At 40.2% G+C, this 19,160-nt stretch overlaps 1 protein-coding gene across 2 annotated transcripts in view; it reads right to left on the reverse strand.

Moving 5' to 3' along the window:
- The window catches only part of LCP1 (lymphocyte cytosolic protein 1 (L-plastin)), a 51,826-nt gene that overhangs the window by 15,289 nt on the left and 17,377 nt on the right, over window positions 1-19,160 (reverse strand). Inside the window, exons 8-13 of one of the 2 annotated variants that reach the window (XM_006837630.1) lie at window positions 18,308-18,334; window positions 17,889-17,984; window positions 14,618-14,813; window positions 10,747-10,825; window positions 9,664-9,778; window positions 6,883-7,016 (exon numbers count right to left, since the gene is read on the reverse strand). In XM_006837630.1, the coding sequence (XP_006837694.1) occupies window positions 6,883-7,016; window positions 9,664-9,778; window positions 10,747-10,825; window positions 14,618-14,813; window positions 17,889-17,984; window positions 18,308-18,334 (647 nt within the window). The remainder of the gene's footprint in view (window positions 1-6,882; window positions 7,017-9,663; window positions 9,779-10,746; window positions 10,826-14,617; window positions 14,814-17,888; window positions 17,985-18,307; window positions 18,335-19,160) is intronic. The other variant, XM_006837629.1, reaches the window with a different exon arrangement.

Raw genomic sequence — 19,160 nt, forward strand, 5'->3', positions numbered from 1 at the left:
AACAACAACAACAACAACAACTTAGTCTACTAGACAATTGACTCATCTAAATGTGGAATAAACATCTAAAAAAGAAATTCAGTTGGCCTCCATCTATTTAGAATTTTCTTTTTGAGGCAATAATTCCATATTGTCAAACATGTTTTGGGCCTACTGTCCTATTAAGTGGAACCTTCCAGATGGGTTCTCAATATCGCTGGTGTTTGCAAAATGCACTGTGTTGAAAGGCCCAGCTGTAAAAGCCCCAGCCCTACATTGGACAAAGCAGGATTAGCATTAGAAGGGATATGCTTAGTGCTTATTTTCCTGACTCCTAACACTTGCTTTATTTAATAACATTTGGTGCCGATGAGCTAAAGCTAATAAAACATGTTTTGTTTTTCAAGGACTTTGTGTTTTAATCTCTCTATGCCCAAGCTTGTTTGAAATTTGGGACACCCATTCATCTGTCTGCTTCAGACTCTGTTCATTTGCTTGAGTCTATCTATCATTGCTCTCTGCTATCAACTTACTTGTTTCAGGGCCTTTGTCTCCAAATTTATATACATACAATTTGTCAGCTTTCCAATCAGAGAAAAATATCCAAACTACTGAAGGGGAAAGAGGTTTAAACACACATTTCTCATTTCTTCTTAGGGGGAAATAAAATCACATACTATTTATTGTTCCGATAAATGACCACAATCAGTGCATCTGTGCAACCCACTGAACTAAATTCCAGTGAGAACTGGCTGTAAATTTAATAGATACGTAAAAGTGCACATGAAAACAAATAAAACAAAAATCCCTCAAGTATCACTGAAGTCATTACTGTTGTTCTGTAATGCTGTTGAATTATTTCTGATGCATAATGACCCTGCATAGGGTTTCCAAGGAGTGACTGGTGGGTTTGAACCACCAACCTTGAGGTTAGCAGTCCAGTGCTGATCCTACAGCACCACACCAGGACTCCATTTAAGCAATTATAAGTCATCTACTCTCTGCAATAGTAATGTATATGTCTGTCTACCTTCATCTATGCATAATTCTCGTGTTGTTTCTACATATGGAAAATGTGGTCAACTAGCCAGAAAGTGGCAGCAGTAAGCTACGACTTAGACATAAGTTGACCCTTGAGCAAATCTATGTAGAAGTTTTGACTACTAGCCTACTGTTGACCGGAAGCCTCACTAATAATATAAATAGTCAATTAATACATATTTTGTATGTTATATGTATGTTTTATGTACTGTATTCTTATAATAAAGTAAGCTAGAGAAAAGAAAACATTATTAAGAAAATCATAAGGAAGAGAAAATACATTTAGAGTAAAACACTGTATTTATCAATTCCTTAATTTTATGTCATCTGTTTACAAGATGAACTGCCTTTCCATGGAGTAGGCTGAGGAGGAAGAAGGAGAGAAGGAATTGGTCTTGTTGACTCAGAGGTGGTAGAGGAGGAAGACGTGGAGGAGATGGAAGGGGAGGCCGGTACACTCATGCAACTTTATGGGAACGCATCACTTCTTGAACATTCTGGCTTTTTGCTTTTTCATTTCTCTAAAAATGTTTCGATACCAATCCTTCTTGCACCATGTGTTTTAGTCTCAGTCCCTGTCTGTATCATAGAAAAGCCCATGTCAGAAAAGTCGTCAAACTTGATCTTAACTCATCAGATCCCTTTTGTCAGATTGTCTAATGTCACTTAGTTTTCTGATGCTGCTTCTTCCACGTCCTCTTCCTCATCATCTGACCCTCATTTCCATCAAGCCGTCTCCTGTCAGCAACTTCTGGTATGCTGCCTACTAGCTCTGGAGTTCTTCCAACATCCCTGTCTTGAAACCCTTTACCCTCAAATCTATTTTCGTTTTGCAGTTCTACAATCTCTTTCATGATTTCCTGGACGAACTCCGATGGATCTCCTGTGAAGTCATGCACAACATCTGGACACAGTGTTCTCCGGCAGGAATTTCTTGTTTGGGGCTTGATGGCTTTCAGGGCATTTTGTGTAACAATGATGGCATCTTCCATGAAGTCATCCTTTCAGAATTTCATGATGTTCTGTCAGTGTTCTTATCTACAATGTTGGCAATACTTTCCATACAGTACCATTTGCAATGAACCTTAACAGTCTTTATGATGCCCGGATCGACACATTGAATTAAAGCCATTATATCTGAGGACAGGTAAACCATTTCAGCGGAGTCTGGTGTAGTATTGCAGGTTAATGAGCTGGACTGCAAGGTCAGTTTGAACCTCAAGGTCAGCAGTTCAAGTTCACCAGCTACTCCTTAGAAACCCTAAACAGGGTCAATATGAGTTGGAACTGACTCAATGGCACTTGGCAACAACAACAACAACAAAACCACTTCAATGCCTTTAGTGTTGACCTCATGGGGCTCTGGGTGGCTAAGGACATTGTCCAATATCAAAAGAACTTTTAAAATCCCTTACTGGCAAGGTACTTCCTCACTTCAGGGACAAAGCAATGATGAAATCATTCCAGGTCTTCTTATTGTGCAACCAAAAGCCTGGAAGCTGGTGTTTATCTTTTCCCTTCAAGGCTCACAACCAAAAGCCTGGAAGCTGGTGTTTATCTTTTCCCTTCAAGGCTCAGGATTAGGAGCTTTATAGATAAGAGTGTTGCTGGTGTTGTTGTTGTTAAGTACTGCAGAGTCAGCTTCAACTCATAGTGACCTTATATAGGGTGTCTGAAGAGCGCCTGGTGGGTTTGAACCACTGACTTTGTGGTTAGCAAAGTACTGATCCTACAGCACCACACCAGAACTCTATAGATAAGAGTAGTCCTGATCACACATCTGACTGTCCTTGTACAAAACAGGAGTTAGCCTTGCCCTGCCATAAATCCTGGTGCTCACTTCTCTCCCTTTATTAGTAAAAGTCCTTTAGGCATTTTGCCCCAGAATAGGGCACTTGCAACTGCATTAAACACTTGTTCAAGCAGATGCCCTTTCTCCTCAATTATTTTCTTAATGGCATTTAGGAACTTGTCTGCTGCTTCTTGTTCAGCGGAAGCTGTAGCACCTGTTATTGAAACATTAAAAAAAAACAAAAAACAAAAAAAAAAACCCAACCTCTTTCTAAAATTATCAAACCATCCTTTGGTGACATTCAACTCTCTTTAGATCCTTCACCTTCCTTTAGTTTTAAGTTGTCATATAGTGTCTTCACTTTTTTCTCAAATCATATTAGAGTCTGTAAGTATGCTTTTCCTTTAGTACTGTTGCACCCATATAAAAGCTGCATTTTTAATACGCGATTAAAAAGGTATTTTTCAGCAATGGCTACACAAATGTCCTTTCTTCTTCTTTTCTTTCACAGTGATCTTCAAGCTAGATTCATTTATAATGAAATGATGGCGGGACTAGCTGCAGAGCTCCATCTCCAGTACGTAGCATACAACTCAACTTTTTCTTATAATGTCATAACTTTTCTCTGCTTCTCAGGAGCACTTCTAGCATCACTAGTGGCACTCTATATGGATTCCCTGGGTTTATGGTATTGCAATGAACACCATGAAAGACCCAGGAGAACCGTGAGAGATCACTTCTTACTGTGACGCATAATTTACTAGAGAAATAGGCTGCTCATGTGGAAGGGACTAGTATCTCACTTAGGCTCACCACAATAGCAACAGGAAGTGACTACATAAAATATCAAAGTAGTACAGCGCATACTAAGGAGCCCTGGCAGTGTAGTGGGCTATGAATTGGGTTACTAACTAGTAGTTCAAATCTACTAGCCCTTCCATGGATGAAAGATGAGTCTTTCTGCTCCCATAAGGATTTATAGCCTTGGAAACTCTATGCAGGGTCGCTATGAGTCAGAACTGACCCACGGCACACTACCACTACCATGCCAGGATGTATAACAGTTAATTTATGGTTTAATATGGCTTCTTTGCATTTGTTTACATTCCTCTCTGCGGTGAATGGCGTACGTCCAGTCTATAAGTATTTGTGTGAATTTTGATCATTTAAAATTCTTGATAATAGATTCATTTATATTTTATAGTTGTTGTTTTCGTTAAGTGCTATCAAGTTGGTTCCAATTCATAGCAACCCTGTACAGTTTCCAAGAAGTGGCTGGTGGGTTTGAACCTCCAACCTTGTGATTAGCAGTCCAGTGCTTTATCTTAAAGAGCCAAAGCAGGACACTGGTGTAAACTAATAATTACATATTAGGCATTCATGGTATACCTATTATTTTCTTAATTTTTTTCACTATTTCTAGAATACGTGGTTAATCTGGGAGTTTTTTTCAAATACAAAATTTTCTCAATATATCTACACACACATTCACCACTTGTGGCTCTGTTTGTTGTACTGTAGTGGTTTGTGCGTTGCTGTGATACTGGCAGTGAAGCCATCTATATTTGAAATATGAACGGGGTCATCAATGGCAGACAGTTTTCAGTGAAGCTTCCAGACTGAGACAGACTAACGAGAAGTATAGGTGACCACTTCTGAAAGGTTAGTCACCGGAAACCTTATGCATAGCCATAGAACACTGTCTGATAAAGTGTTTGCATTTGAGCACTTCAGGTTAGAAAACACTCAGAAAATACCTGGGGAAGAGTAGAGTTGATCTTAATGACACAAGTGAAGTGAAGCTTTTGGGAGCTTCATTTGCAAGTGGGGCATAACTCAAAATGAGGAGAGATGGCTATAAACATCCATTAATAATTGGAATGTGAAATATATGAAGTGTGATCTAGGAAAATTGAAAGTCATCAAAAATAAAATGGAACACATAGAGGTTGAAATCCTAGGCCTTAGTGAGTTGAAATGGACTGATACTGGCCATTTTGAGTCAGACAATGAGTAGACAATATGATTTTAGTGAGCTGGGAATAACAAATTAAGAAGCAATGGCATCAGAGTCATCATTATAAAGAACATTTCAAGAGCTCTCTGAAAGTACAATGCTGTCTGTGATAGTTCAATATTCATAAACCTACAAGGACAACAAATGAATACCACTAATATTTAGCTTTACATACCAACCACTAAAGCTAATGATGAGAAAACTGAAGAATTCTACCAACTTCTTCAGTCGGACACTGATAAAACACGCTATCAAGACATATTGAAATCATCCAAAATGAAACATAGAAGAGAAAAAACAAAACAGAAGGAAAAATAAACAGAGCATCAGTGAGCCCCAGAACGATATCAATTGTACCAAAAATGGAGGTGGGGGCTACAGAAGACCTATCTGAAGATTAGGCCAAAATTTTTCCAAATTTGTGAAAAGCTATAAATCCACAGATCCAAGAAACTCAACAAATCTTACCAAAGAAGTATCAAGACACACCATAGTCAAATTGCTTAAAACCAATGAAAAAGAAAATCTTGAATGCATTCAGAGAATATAGTCCATACAGAGGAAGAAAGATAAGAATGACAAAGGGGTTCTCCTTAGAAACAATGCACCCCAGAAGGTGGAGGAAGAGTGTCTTTGAAGTACTGAAAGAAAACAGTTAATAACTTACGTTTCTGCATCAAGAGAAAAACGCTTTCAAAAATCAAAAATGAAATAAAACTTTTCAGACATATGAAAGATGAGGATCCCTGGGAGTGTAGTGGGTTACGAGCTGGGTTGCTAATCATGAGATCGACAGTTCGAATATACCAGTCGTTCCATGGGAAAGAACTGAAAACAATTCATCAACAGAAGTATTTCAGGTAGAAGGAAAATAATACCACACAGTAACCTGGATCAACACTAATGAAAAATACCAGAAATGGCAAATATGTGGATAAATACACCATGTTGTTGTTAAAGTGCCGTTGAGTCAGTTCCGACCCATAGTGACCCTGTACAGGGTTTCCAAGGCTGTAAATCTTTATAGGAGCAGAAGCCTTCTCTTTCTCCCATGGAGCAGCTGGTAGTTTTGAACCGCTGACCTGTGGTTCGCAGCCTGATTCATAACCACTACACTACCAGAGCTCCTTAAATACACCATATTTCCCCCTTATTTAGAAAAAACCCTCTTTAAAAAGAATTGTTACTGACATAAATCAGTTAAAAGTAAAATGATGGGAAAGGATACACCATGCTAACATAAATCAAAAGAAAGCTGCTATATTAATATCAGAAAAATGCAGGTTTCAGAGAAAACAATATTAACAGGCAAAACAAGGGCCATCCCAAAAGATAAAGGCGTCATTCATTAAGAGCATGTAGCAATCTATCATTTGTTGAATGTGGGTTGATGATTGATTTGTTCAATGTGGGACTAATGATCTGGGCTGCCAAAAGAACCAACAGATCTGTGTTGGAAGAAGTGCAGCCAGAGTGCTACTTGGAGGCCAGAATGGCCAAAATACTTTGGACATATTGTCAGAAGTGACCAGTCACTGGAGAAGGATATCATGTTTGGTAAGGTGGAGGGTCAGAGAAAAAGAGAAAGACCCCCAGCGAGGTGGATTGGCAAAGTGGCAGCATCAATGGGCTCAAGTGTGGCCACAAATGTGAGGTTGGCTCAAGCCCAGGCAGTGTTTCTTCTTTCTGTTGTGCATAGGGTTGCTTTGAGTTCATACTGACTTGATGGCAACTTACAACAACAACAACAATGATCTGTTCTGCAAACCTTCAGTCAATTCACAATTAAAAGCTTAAAAGAAAAAAGAACAATGCAGCAATCTAAAATGTTAATGGACCTAATGACAGCATTTCAAAATACCTGAAACAAAAATTCATGGAAATTAAAGGAGAGAAAAGAAAAAAAAAAAAAGGAAAAATTTAAAAATAGTTCTTTGGTTATTAAGTTTAGTTTGAAATATAGCTTTACTGGATTCAACCACAGTCCTTAAAATTTGCTAGCATTTTTCTAGACAAACATTACATCATAAGGCACTCTTTTGAGCTTCCCTACCTTCTCATTAGCTGCCAAATCAAGGCCAATGTTAGCGTGCGATTCCCTTCATTGAGATCTTGTCCAGCAATACCAACCAGGGAAAATTTAGCTTGATTCTTCCCCAATTCCACTGCATAGTTACAATTCTCAAGCTGTTAATAAACATGAAATAAAACAATGTCACATTATCACCTCTGTAATGACTGATGTCATGTAAAACAAGACAGTCAAAATAAAGACACAGCTAGGAAGTGTGGGCAGACCGAGTGATCTTTCTGTTTCTCCTGACTGCAATTCTGGCATCTTTTTTTTTTTTTAATAGGACTCCTCACTTCCACCAAAAGTATTCAGAGCATGCTTGAAGCGCAAAACCAAAGTGAGTTCACTATTATAAACATCTTTACGACTATATCACACTGTAATCTCATTTGTGGAAGACATCTGCACTCTGTAGGATATTCAGAGCTGGGACCTTTTGGAAGCAAATCGTGAGGCCTTTGTTCTAAGGTGTCCTAGGATGAGTTCAAGCATGCCAACCTTCTGATCGAGCGCTTTACTGTTTTTGCCACTCAGGAACTCTAATCCTAAACATTCTCGTGGCAACACAACACTTCATATATAGAGAATCATCCTCAGTTTTGTGTACATATTTCTAAAACATATTAATTCAGAGCATGGCATGGAAAATGTGTATTCTCCATAGTCCGTGCACACAGTGGCCTAACATGTGGACAGGTAGACCTGTGGTTGGACAGAGACTGTTAGAGATTGCAGAAGCAAGAAGCAATGATGAAGTGGGTGGAGGAATGCAGTCCCCACTTAATAGTTTTCATCTTGTCTAGATGGGTCTGGGGAAAAGAGATGGGGATAAGATCCTTATGATTCAATAGTGAGTAATTGTTATCATGACTAATTGCGACTATCGCAATTGTAAAGGTAGAAGTTTTGTAACAAAACTGTAAAGGTAGTTAATCTTGCAGTTAACTGTAACACAATTGTAAAGGTAGAAGTTTTGTAACAAAACTGTAAGACAGTTAATCTTACAGTTCAGAAACAGAAGACCCTAGGACCATCAGGGGAGAAGTGCACAAGCGGAATGCGAGACCTTATCCAGAGAAACAGGGATACCAGAGATGGAGGCAGCGATGGGGACATAGAGAGAGGGAGCAGCTGAGGTCATGGAAAGAGAGGGACTGAGAGCTGGTGGCCAGGAGGCAGACTCGCAGAATGTGCCCTTTGGTAGTATAAATTATTATATATGCCTGAGTGTTTTAAAACAAAAATAAAAAGCTAAAATGAATAGAGAGAAATACTGTTAACTGATAGTACATGGAGGGGATTATAACCATTGTAATGAAACAAAGTGTATGATTTGTTGATTGTAGAAATATGATCTGCCCTGTAAACTTGCACTCAACTCACAATAAAAACTTAAAAAAAAGAAGAAGCAACGATGAGCAATGGTTGTGCCAACTCTATTGCTGCTTTGCCAAGCAATGCGTTCTCATTGATGTTGTCAGTAGACAAACTTTTGTACAAGTCACATTGTCAGTACCAAGCTCCAGTTCTTTGGAAGTTACAATGAGGATCCTGCTGAGAGAAACCAACACTGTAGCTTTGCTTGCTCTTGATCTCTCTGTTTTGAAACCATTTCTACATGGTTGATTCAGTGACACTGTTTAGAGTCTTTGAGTTGTACACCCATTCTCACTTCCTTTTCTAAGTTGTTCCTCCTTCTAACATAAACTCACCACTCCCTAAAGTTCCTGTCCACTCTTTCAAGTTGCTGTTTCCAATTTGATTCCCTGTGGAGAGTTCTTAAAAGAGCATAATGCTCAAGGAAGACCTTTTTTACTAGTTAAACTAAAACCATTGTTTGGTTTTAACATGACTTCAAGGGATAGTCGTGGTTTAAGGTTTAAAGATGGTCTCAGGTAATAGTTACAGCAGTTCATCCACCCTCCATGACTTCAGAAAGCCTGGAGTCCATGAGAATGTGAGATTCTGTTCTGCATTTTCCCCTTTTTGATCAGTATTCTTCTATGGATCTTTGACCCAAATGTTTAGTAATGGTAACCTGGCACCATCATGGTTTCATGATAAAGGAGGCAGTTAGCCACATTTTCCTTTCTCCTATTCTGGATTCTCTTTCTACCTCTGTTGCTCCAGGTGAGTAGAGAGCAATTGGTGTGTTTCAGATGCTGCTTGAAAGCTTTTAAGACACCTGGCAGGTAGAAAAGAACTAGGAGGAAGAACAGAAGCTCTAAACACTTAATTAGGACAATTAACTGGGATGTCCCATGAAACCATGACTCTAAACCTCCAAGAATCCAAACCCCATAAGGTGTTTGGCTGCACATAAACAGCCTCAGCAACACTTTTTTGGGGGGGTCACTGTTGTAAATATATCTGTCACACTTTTTTTTTGCCAATTCAATTTTTTACAAGTGTATAATCTAGTGACAGCAGTGATAACAATCAGCTGTGCAACAAAATCATTGTGATCTTTTCCTACTCTAATTATTTTAATTAGAATTTGTATATCAGAATGTTTACAGATATCCAGCAAAGAACTGTAAGCAAGTAATCAACTGAGATATTTAATTCATCTAATAAAACGGAAATAATTACTTACTCTAATCAAACTATCCAGGTTTCTAATTGCAGTGCTATAATTAAATGCCTGGATAAACCTTATCTATCTAAGTCTGGCCTCCTGATAAAGAATTCACATAGTGAGTGCCCTTGCAGGTTATGACTTCACCTGCCTACGGGAACATCAGAATAGTCATTGTTTACCTTCTTCATATTGCCCCCCAGTTTGGGGTATGGTGGTTTGTTCACTCTGTTCCAGTCAACAGGGACTTTAATCTTTTCGTAGAGCTGGAAGATGACCAGGGCATCTGATAAGTCACTGAACAAAAACAAACACAAAAGAATGCTCAAGTATCCAACTTTTAGGACAAGCCTACAGTGGGCCAGGCTTTTCCTTATGTATCAGCTTAAGACGCATTCAGAACAACTCTGCAAAACTGTAGCTCCATCTTTAGAGAGGAAAGAATTATGACTCGGAGAAACTAAGACACATACCAAGGTCGCCTCAGTTGTGACTACCTATACCCCTTTACCAAGACCTCCTGCTCTAGAAAAAAAAAAAAAAATTAAGTCAGGCATAAATAAACTAACAAATCCAAACAAAACAGCTGCTATCAAATGGGTCTGAACTCATAGTGACCCCATGGATATTACAGTAGAACTCAACTCCATAGGGTTTTCAATGGCTGCGTTGAAAATGGCAATTTTGATATGAAAATGGCTCAGAAGTAGATTTCCAGGTTCTTCTGAGGCAACTCTGTGTAGACTTGAGCCTCCCACCTGTTAGTTAGTAACCAAGCACATTACCTGCTTGCATTGCCCAGGGATTATGAGATACTTAACTACAAGCTTAGCATTTATTGTATTAACTGCTTGTGAGAAAATCATAGACTTATAACATGTGGTGTTGATGTTGTTAAGTGCCATCTAGTCGGTTCCAACTCATAGTAACCCTGTATAGGATTTCCAAGGAGTGGCTGGTGAGTTTGAACCACCGATATTGCGGTTCTAACTGACCTTGAGGTCAAGTGCTTAGCCTATGGTGCCACACCAGGATTCTATGACATGTGGTAAGCTTATCATTGTGTTGAAGTGTGGTATTGTATTAGCCACATAATGAGCCTCATGTACGAAAGGAAGTTTCTCAGCTGAACATCCAATCGCTATACATCAAAGCACACACATTTTTCTGTGATGAGAATGACACACCACAGTTGTATCTGGGATCTGTGACTGCTCTAAGGTCTCTGTGTCTCACATTAGAGGTGAGATTCCAGACAGTCTTACCTGTACAAATGATTGACTCGAGGGTTCACACCCAAGGAGTTCATCCAGTTCCTAAATGTCCGCTCCTCCCGTGTCTCACCTAAATGAATAAAAACCAGGTATTGGTCAGCCCCTAGAAAACGTGCCCATGTTTAGGAGTGACGTTGACCTTTAAAAAACACAAAAACTAGTTGCTATTGAGTTTATTCAGACTCATAGTGACCCTACGTATGACAGGGTTTACAATGGATGATTTGTTAGCCTCTGAGACACTGCTGGATGAGCTCCAGCCTCCAGCTTGTTGGTTAGCAGTGTGTAATCATTTGCACTACAAGCCCTGCTTTGGTTCACCTAATGGGGTCATGAACAAGTGAAAAGAGCTGAAACCAAAAGCAGCTAAATAATATAAACCCTGGTAGCAGAATGCTTAGTGTTGGGCTAGTGAGAAATTTAGCAGGTGGAATCTACCAGCTCTTCTGTGGGAGAAAAAACCTGCTCATCAGCTCACATAAGATTTGTTGTTGTTAAGTGCTATCCAATCAGTTCTGACTCACAGCCACCCTGTAAAAAGTTTCCGAGGAACTGTTGGTTGGTTGGAACCACTGACCTTCCTAGCTGGAAGAAAACCACAAAACAACCATTATTATTGGTGCTGGATGTCACTGAGTTGATTCTGACTCATAGAAGCCTGCATGTCAGAGTAGATCTGCCCCATAGTTTTCAGGCTATAATCTTTGTGAGCGCAAATTGCCAGGTCTCTCTCCCACATAGCATTTGGGTGGGTTTGAACCTCTGACCTTTCAGTTAGCTGCTGTGTCACCTAGAGGAAAGAATGAAACACTAAACTCATCACCATCAAGTTGATTCCAACTCATAGTGACCCCACAGAGGGTTCCTGAGACTGAAAACCATTACAGGGGCACAGTCTCATCTTTCTCCCTTGGAGTAGCTGGGGAGTTTGAACCACCAACCTTGAGGTTAGTAGCTCAGGGTTAAATCTGGAGGGTATAAGGGTTGAGTGTCAATCTGGGTATTAAAGAGGAAAGAAGAAATCATTTGGAGGAACGATAAGTGGTGGGAATAAAACCTAGTTTAAATATGAACAGTATTTAAGTTCTTAACAGTAGACAAGGCCTCCCTGAGGAATGCGGAGAACTGTTTTGCCAGGAACGTGTACTGTTCAGTATACAGAGATAATGCCACCCAGAACCTGCAACCAGGACGAGAGATCTTTGAATGCCACAGAGCAGAATTTGAAATTGATATATTGGACATTAGTCATTAATAGATTCTTTTGTTTCTTATTACTTGAATTTATAAAATAAAGTCTTGAGCAGTGAGCAGAGACAATGAAAGCCGAATTGTGATGTGTCCGCAGCAGTGTGCAGAGTTATTAGAAGGTGGTGTGAGTATAAATTAAACACACAGAGGGGGAATGTGCTTGGCACTGGCGCGGGGGCTCGCTGAAATGTTTGATGAATGGAGGAGCAGGCTCCTGAGACCAATTGAAATAATTGGCGTACTAGGCAAAGAGCGCTTAGAAGAGAAGAAATGATTCGTGTTTGCTGATATAATAGGAGGCTGAAGTAGAAGTCAACGTGGATCCCAAGGACTAGGCTTTTGGGTAATAAAAGGAAGAATGGCTTGATAGAAACAGAGAATTTCTAAAACAGAACTGATGGGGTAAGGATGGTGGTGAAGAGGCAATAAGGACAAGTGGATTACAGCACCTGGTGACCCCCTGTGTATCAGAGTCGTCCTCTGCAGAGGATTCAATGGTAGATTTTTTGGTAGTAGATTGTTAAGGCTATCTTAGGAAGCACCTCTCCTTTTGGTGATGGGAACATTCCTTTAGAACTTTTGTATGTTAATGTTTTTGTTTCTTTTTTTTTAATGTTTTATTGTAGTTTTGGTGAATATTTACAAAGCACGTTAGTTTTCCATTCAACAGTTTATCTGCATTTTGTTTCATGGCATTAGTGGCTGGGTTCCCCATTTCCATTCATCCTTCTTTCCTGTCCCTTTCTGCCTTTTGGATTTGGTCTTTGGGCAGTAACTACTGCCCTTTTGGTCTCCTGTGGTTGATTGTTCGGAGGAGATTGTTCCTCATGGATGGATGTTATTGCTCATTTTATAAACCTATCTCTTGTTGGACTGAAAGATGGTCCCCAGAGGGGGGTTTAGTTCCAGGTTTGAAGTGTGTCTAAGGGCCAGTGTCTCAGGGGTTCCACTAGTTTCCATCAGATTAGCAAGCCTGGACTTTTTCTGATTTTGAGTTTTGTTTTACATTTTCTCCTACTCTTCTCAGGGTTTTCTTTGACGACTGTGATCAGAGCTGATAGTAGTAGCTGGGCACTGTGAGGTCCTTGTGAAGCACCTCTGGGTGGGCCCCGACCACTCTCACATAGAGTGTGTTAGCCATTTGTACTGCTGAGGGCTCTGGGAAGGCAAGTGGTGAGCTTGTGGTTGGGGGTCATGAAGTTGATTTTGATTAACTCATGTGTCTCATGTGTAGAACTGCCACTGAGGTTTTCTAAACTGTAATCTATACAGAGGAGTCCTGGTGTGGTGCTGTGGGCTAATGCACTGGACTACCAGGTCAGTTTGAACCCCAAGGGCGACAGCTGAAGCTCACCAGCCCACCTTGGAAACCCTCTACAGGGTCGCTATGAGTCGGAACTGACTCGACAGCACTTAACAACAACAACAATCTTTATATAAGCAGGTCATCTGATCTTTCTCCCACAGAGCCATGGTGGGTTCCAAGCGGCAACCTTTTACTTAGCAGCTGAATGCTAATTCCAAGTCGCACCACTAATTTCTATTTTGTGAATATTGAATTTTGAGTGACAGTGAAGGGTCCAAATGGGGGTGTCCTACAGCAAATGGGGGTATCCTAGAGCAAATGGGGGTGTCCTAGAGCAAATGGGGGTGTCCTACAGCAAATGGGGGTGTCCTACAGCAAACGGGGGTGTCCTAGAGCAAATGGGTGACTGGAGAGCTTGCTATATGAGGGGGCTTCAAATGGAAAAATTCCAGTATCTTTCCATGCTATTTTTTGAAGCACCCCCGTCACCTTATACCTTTGGAAGTCACCAAAATATACGGATCCCTGACCACAATTCGTAAAATGGTACGATTGCAGCAGTGTAGAACATGGATTGATGTCCAGCTAGGAGAAAGCATTGCTGGAAAGGGTCAGACAGACCTTCAGATCTGAATTTTCTTGCTCTGCTGATAGTAATTTTAGTTTTTGTATTTTTTTTCTTATCTCAATATTGGGAAGAAAAAAGTAAAGGAAAGAAAGACAACATCTCTGTCACTTTTTATCTGTTAGAAGCTGGTAAAAGCTATGTACTTGCTCCTAACTTTGGTTATTAACCCCAAAACACAAAATGATATTCTGGGTCAGAGATACTGCCTCAAAATATCATTCTGTACCTCCATAACCCAAATAAACAAAAGAAAACAAAAAACACTCAGTAAGCATCTGCTAGCATAAGTCAAATATTTCTAGGTGAAAGGTGGATGCCATCTCTTGCCTCCAGGAATTAACATTCAGTCCATTAAGTACATAAATTAGGCATTGGAGACTCAGTGTTTATTTCCTCCAATAATTAAATACATTGCCTCCCCTAAAACATTTAATTCTGATAATGCACTATATACCCTGTATAATGGATGGGATAGGGGAATATTTAATTACTCCTGCTTGGCTGTAATTGGCTTGATTAATCTGTTAATTCTCTTGGCTATAAACCAGAGAATTGATGACCTGCTTCTAAATCTCTCCCAGTAGGTGAGTGGTTTGCATTTTCTTGGGAGGAGGTTTTGAATTAACATTGAATTCGAATTGCAAGTGCTTGTCCTAACATCTTAAACAACCAGTTACCTTCCAGAGCTCCCCAGTCGATGTCCTGGTTTTCTGGTTTGTGTAGGGCAGGATATCTGTTGAAGAGGTTGGCAATGAAGGCCAAGTTCAGTTTAGGATTTCCTCGGACCACATCAGTGGCTGTGACAAACTGCCGGCAGCCTAGCCTCTCTGCTTGTTGCAGCATACACTCTGCTCTCTGGATGTCATCCTTCTCCTGCAGTGAGGCAAGTTCAACACGCACACCGTGAGAAAGCTGCCAGACTCTTTTTACCTCCAAGTTCATCTAAGGCAGGCACTGCAGTTAGCTGCTGCAGACTTGGCCCTGACTCAAAACACTGCCTGGTTCTACACCAACCCCACTGTCGGATGCGTGGAAGACCATGTTCCGCCGTGATCCATAAGGGTTTTGCTGGCTGATTTTCAGAAGTTGGTGTTCAGGCCTGTCTTCCTAGTCTGTCTTAATCTGGAAGCACTCCTGAAACCTGCTCAGCATCCTGGCAATATTCAAGTCTCCACTAACAGACAGGTAGCGGCTGTGCACAAGGTGTATTGAGCAGGCAAGGATTCTACCGCTGAACCCCCACAGATACTTATTAATCACATCACACGATTACTTAAATTTGCCTGGAATTAAAACCAGACAGTTGCAAGTAAAAGGAATCTTAGAAATTAAGGCACTGTGTGCTCCCTTCTCTTCATATATCCCTTTCAGATATATGGTTGGCTGCCTGGTTTTTCAAAAAGATCCAATAGATTCCATAATCTCATCAGTTAAATTGGTCTTATTTTCAACTATTAAGCTTCCTCATTATTATTTTTTAAACAGACTTCATGAGAATGCATACTCATTAAGCAATTGTAGACTTCCTGTAGTTAGTTCAACAATGTTTACACCTGCCAGTTGGAGCTCCTGATTAGTCTGAGACAATTTGCAAACAGTCATTTGTAAACAGACCCCTAGAAGAAAACTACAGTTTTGTTGGAATATGACCCACTACTCTTTACCACTCTGAATTGGGATAATTGCAGCCCAAGCAAAATAAGCTTGATTATTTAGCTAGCTTATAAAATAGCACCATTATAAACACATAATATCAGTGAGGCTTTTGTGGATTTAAGATTGAGGTCATATTAAAAGCCTATTCAAATATTTCTAAGAGAATTCTCAGTCATTTGTAAACAGACCCCTAGAAGAAAACTACAGTTTTGTTGGAATATGACCCACTACCCTGAAAGATCTTGAAATTACCAAATTTCAAAAAATAGAGTTATTTCTTACTGTGATGTTTCAATTGTTGTTGTTAAGTGCCGCCAAGTCGCATCCGACTCAAAGCAGCCCTATGTAGGGTTTCCAAGGAGCAGCAAGTAGATTTGAACTGTCAGTCTTGTGATTTGCAGTCTAGAGCTGATTCTACACCTCCACACCAGAAGTCCATCTGATGTTTTGGTAGATAACACAATATATTTCGTGAGCTTTCCTTCCTGTTTAGCCATGCGTTAACTCCAATACCAACTCATTGGATTTAATGTCAATAATATTAAATGAGGCACAGCAATGGGTGAGGCAACGTCTCAAGATCAATGTTAATAAAACAAAAACTGAAGTTTTTACATTCAGACTCTTACTGTGCCCACTATAGTTTCAAGGGTCTTCAATCTACAAGGTCTTGCCCAGTTCTTCTCTCCTGTCACCTTCATCAGTGCAGTGAGGCAGGCTGGTGGCTGGGTGAATTTTGGAATAAACTTGGGTGTAAATCCTTACCATACACCACACACTAGCTGTGGGACCATAAGTTCATTATTAGCGTCTATGACCATTCATTTTCTCAACGATGTTGTTGTTGTTGTTAAATACCGTGGAGTCGGTTCCGACTCATAGCCACCCTGTATAGGGTTTCCAAGGCTGTAAATTTTTACAGGAGCAGAAAGCCTCATCTTTATCCCATGGAGCAGCTGGTAGTTTTGAACTGCTGACCTTGAGGTTAGCGGCCCAATTTGTAACCACTACACTACCAGAACCAACGATAAAGCAGAGTTAATAACATCTACTAGTGGTGTTTCCAAAGAACAGAGGCATGTGCCTAGGACATGGTGCAAGGGACTCAGCAAGCGCAGATGATGCTGAAAAACGAGTAGCTCCCAGTCAGGTGATCTCGGATATATTAATGAGACCTTTTTGGTCACAGTTTTTTTTTTTTTTTCCTTTCTAAATTAAGAGTTTACTTATTTTTATAAATAGTGCATCTATTTTCAGAAATAAGATTCAGGTATTTAAAAACGGAAATAAATAATTCTTGGTGCTAAGGAGCTCTGGTAGCGTAGTGGTTACCAATCGGGCTGCGAAGCTTAAGGCCAGCAGTTCGAAACTACCAGCCGCTCTGTGGGAGAAAGATAAGGCGTTCTGCTCCCGTAAAGATTTATAGCCTCGGAAACCCTGTACAGGGTCGCTATGGGTCGGAACCAACTCAACGGCACTTAACAACAACAACAACATACCAAAAATAAACAAACAGCAAACAAAACAAAACTTGGTGCCATCAAGTCAATTCCGGGTCATAGCGACCCCTTGCGTTACAGAGTAAAACTACTCCCTAGGGTTTTCTTGGGGGAAGACACCCAGAGAGATGGATTGGCCAAGTGGCAGCATCAATGGGTTCAAGCGTGGCAACAATTGTGAGGTTGGCCCAGGACCGGGCAGTGTTTCTCTCTGTTGTGCATAGGACGGCTGTGAGTTGGTACTGACTCGATGGCACCTAACAACAACAGGGGGTGTTTGAATTACTGACTCTTAGGTTAGCACATTCTATAAGCCTTTGGCACCACCCAGGGGGCTTCTTGGTGCAATACCAAACCAAACAAATCCCACTGTCATAGAGGCTACTCTGACATACAACAACCCTACCTGGGTTTCTAAGACTATAAATGTTTATGGGAGCAGACAGCATCCTTTCTCCTGAGGAGCAGCTGGTGGGTTTGAACCATGAGTTAGCAGTCCAATGCCTAATCCACATCATCACCAGGGCTATATATGTCTAGCATGGTGGATGGCATTAGTATTAGTGTCTTCCTATCCTTAATGGTATCCACCACCCCACCCCACCCTACCCCACCCCACCATTGTTATCCAATAATTGTTAGCCAACACTGTGTGTTTCAACAGGCACAATTGGCTTGAAACAGAAATGCCCGTTCTTGGAACTCCAGAGCACAGTTGTGCAGAGTGAAGGAATGCCTAGCTGTGTGGAAGCAACATCGTGTCCTCAACATAGAGCTTGGGGTAGGTCCTTACCCTTAGTCCGGACATGTCAATAACAACAGCAGGGATGCCTTCTTCATCTCCTTTCGGAGCCACCTGTTCAAGCAGGTGGTAATAAGCTTTCGAGTCCTGCGAGAAATTAAGAAATCACAATTTCAAAACAACGCAGCTAATTACATACTTAGCAAGACAGTCATTTCCCCAAAGCAAATTACTTATTTCTCATTCAACTATCGTTCAAGAATGTAACTTAATTAACAAAATAGAAACATTCACTAATTTGCAATCTCTGTCTGTCTGTGTCTGTTATATACTGGGTTCTCTTTTTTTAAAAGACACAATTAAAAATGCACAAAAGGCTGCCCAGAGAAGCAGATAGTATTCCTGTTGTCTCTAAGGGAGAAAAACCATTAATTTGCATATAATACATTTAATACAGAAAAAAGATATACCTTTATATTGCTGTAGAAGTCAGTCAGCTAAGAGTTAATAAGAGAGAGAGACAAAAGAAGTGACAGAAAAAGGAAGCAGAAATTTAAAGCAGATTTTAAAATGCATTTAAGCAGAATTTAAAAATCAGCAAAAGAAAAAAAGACAGGAGGTTGGCGCATTGACAAGCAGTCTGTATATAAAAGGAGAGAAATTAGGATGATAAGTGCATTTAATGTTGATCTAGAGACTACGAACAAATGGTTAAATTTAGTTATGTTGTTGTTTAGTGCCAACGAGTTGATTCGGACTCATACCGACCCTGTATAGGTTTTCTGAGGAGCAGCTGATGAGTAAGAACTGCTGACCTTAGGGTTCAAACTGACTTTGAGGTTGAGTGCTTATCCTATGGAATTCTCAAATTCTTAGATTCTGGAAATATGCTGACAAAATGAATTCTCAGAATCTTCAGTAATCTACCATCTCAGAGCTATATAAATTTCCCCATGCAATTAAACCATACCAAATGTCAGGTGATTTATTTAAATAATTTAAAGGCATTTTAAATTCTCTTGAAGATGGAAGTATCAGTAACTGCTCTGTTGGTTTACAAAACTGAGTATGTGTGTGTGTGTGTGTGTGTGTGTGTGTGGGGACCTTTAGATCATAGTTCACACAGAGAAAGAATGGGTGTGGGTCACTGATGCTGTCCTGGGAAACCAATTTTCACTTCTTTTCTTTCCTACCAACCCTCTGACTTCTTTTTGTTGTCCTTAACATTTTAAACTCCATGAATAAAACCTGCCTGCCATCTAACCCGACTCAATGGCACTTGACAACAGTACCAACACCTGGTGTGGCACTGCGGGTTAATGC

This window comes from Chrysochloris asiatica, unplaced genomic scaffold, assembly GCF_000296735.1.
Source record: "Chrysochloris asiatica unplaced genomic scaffold, ChrAsi1.0 scaffold00022, whole genome shotgun sequence".
Taxonomy (NCBI): Eukaryota; Metazoa; Chordata; class Mammalia; order Afrosoricida; family Chrysochloridae; genus Chrysochloris; species Chrysochloris asiatica.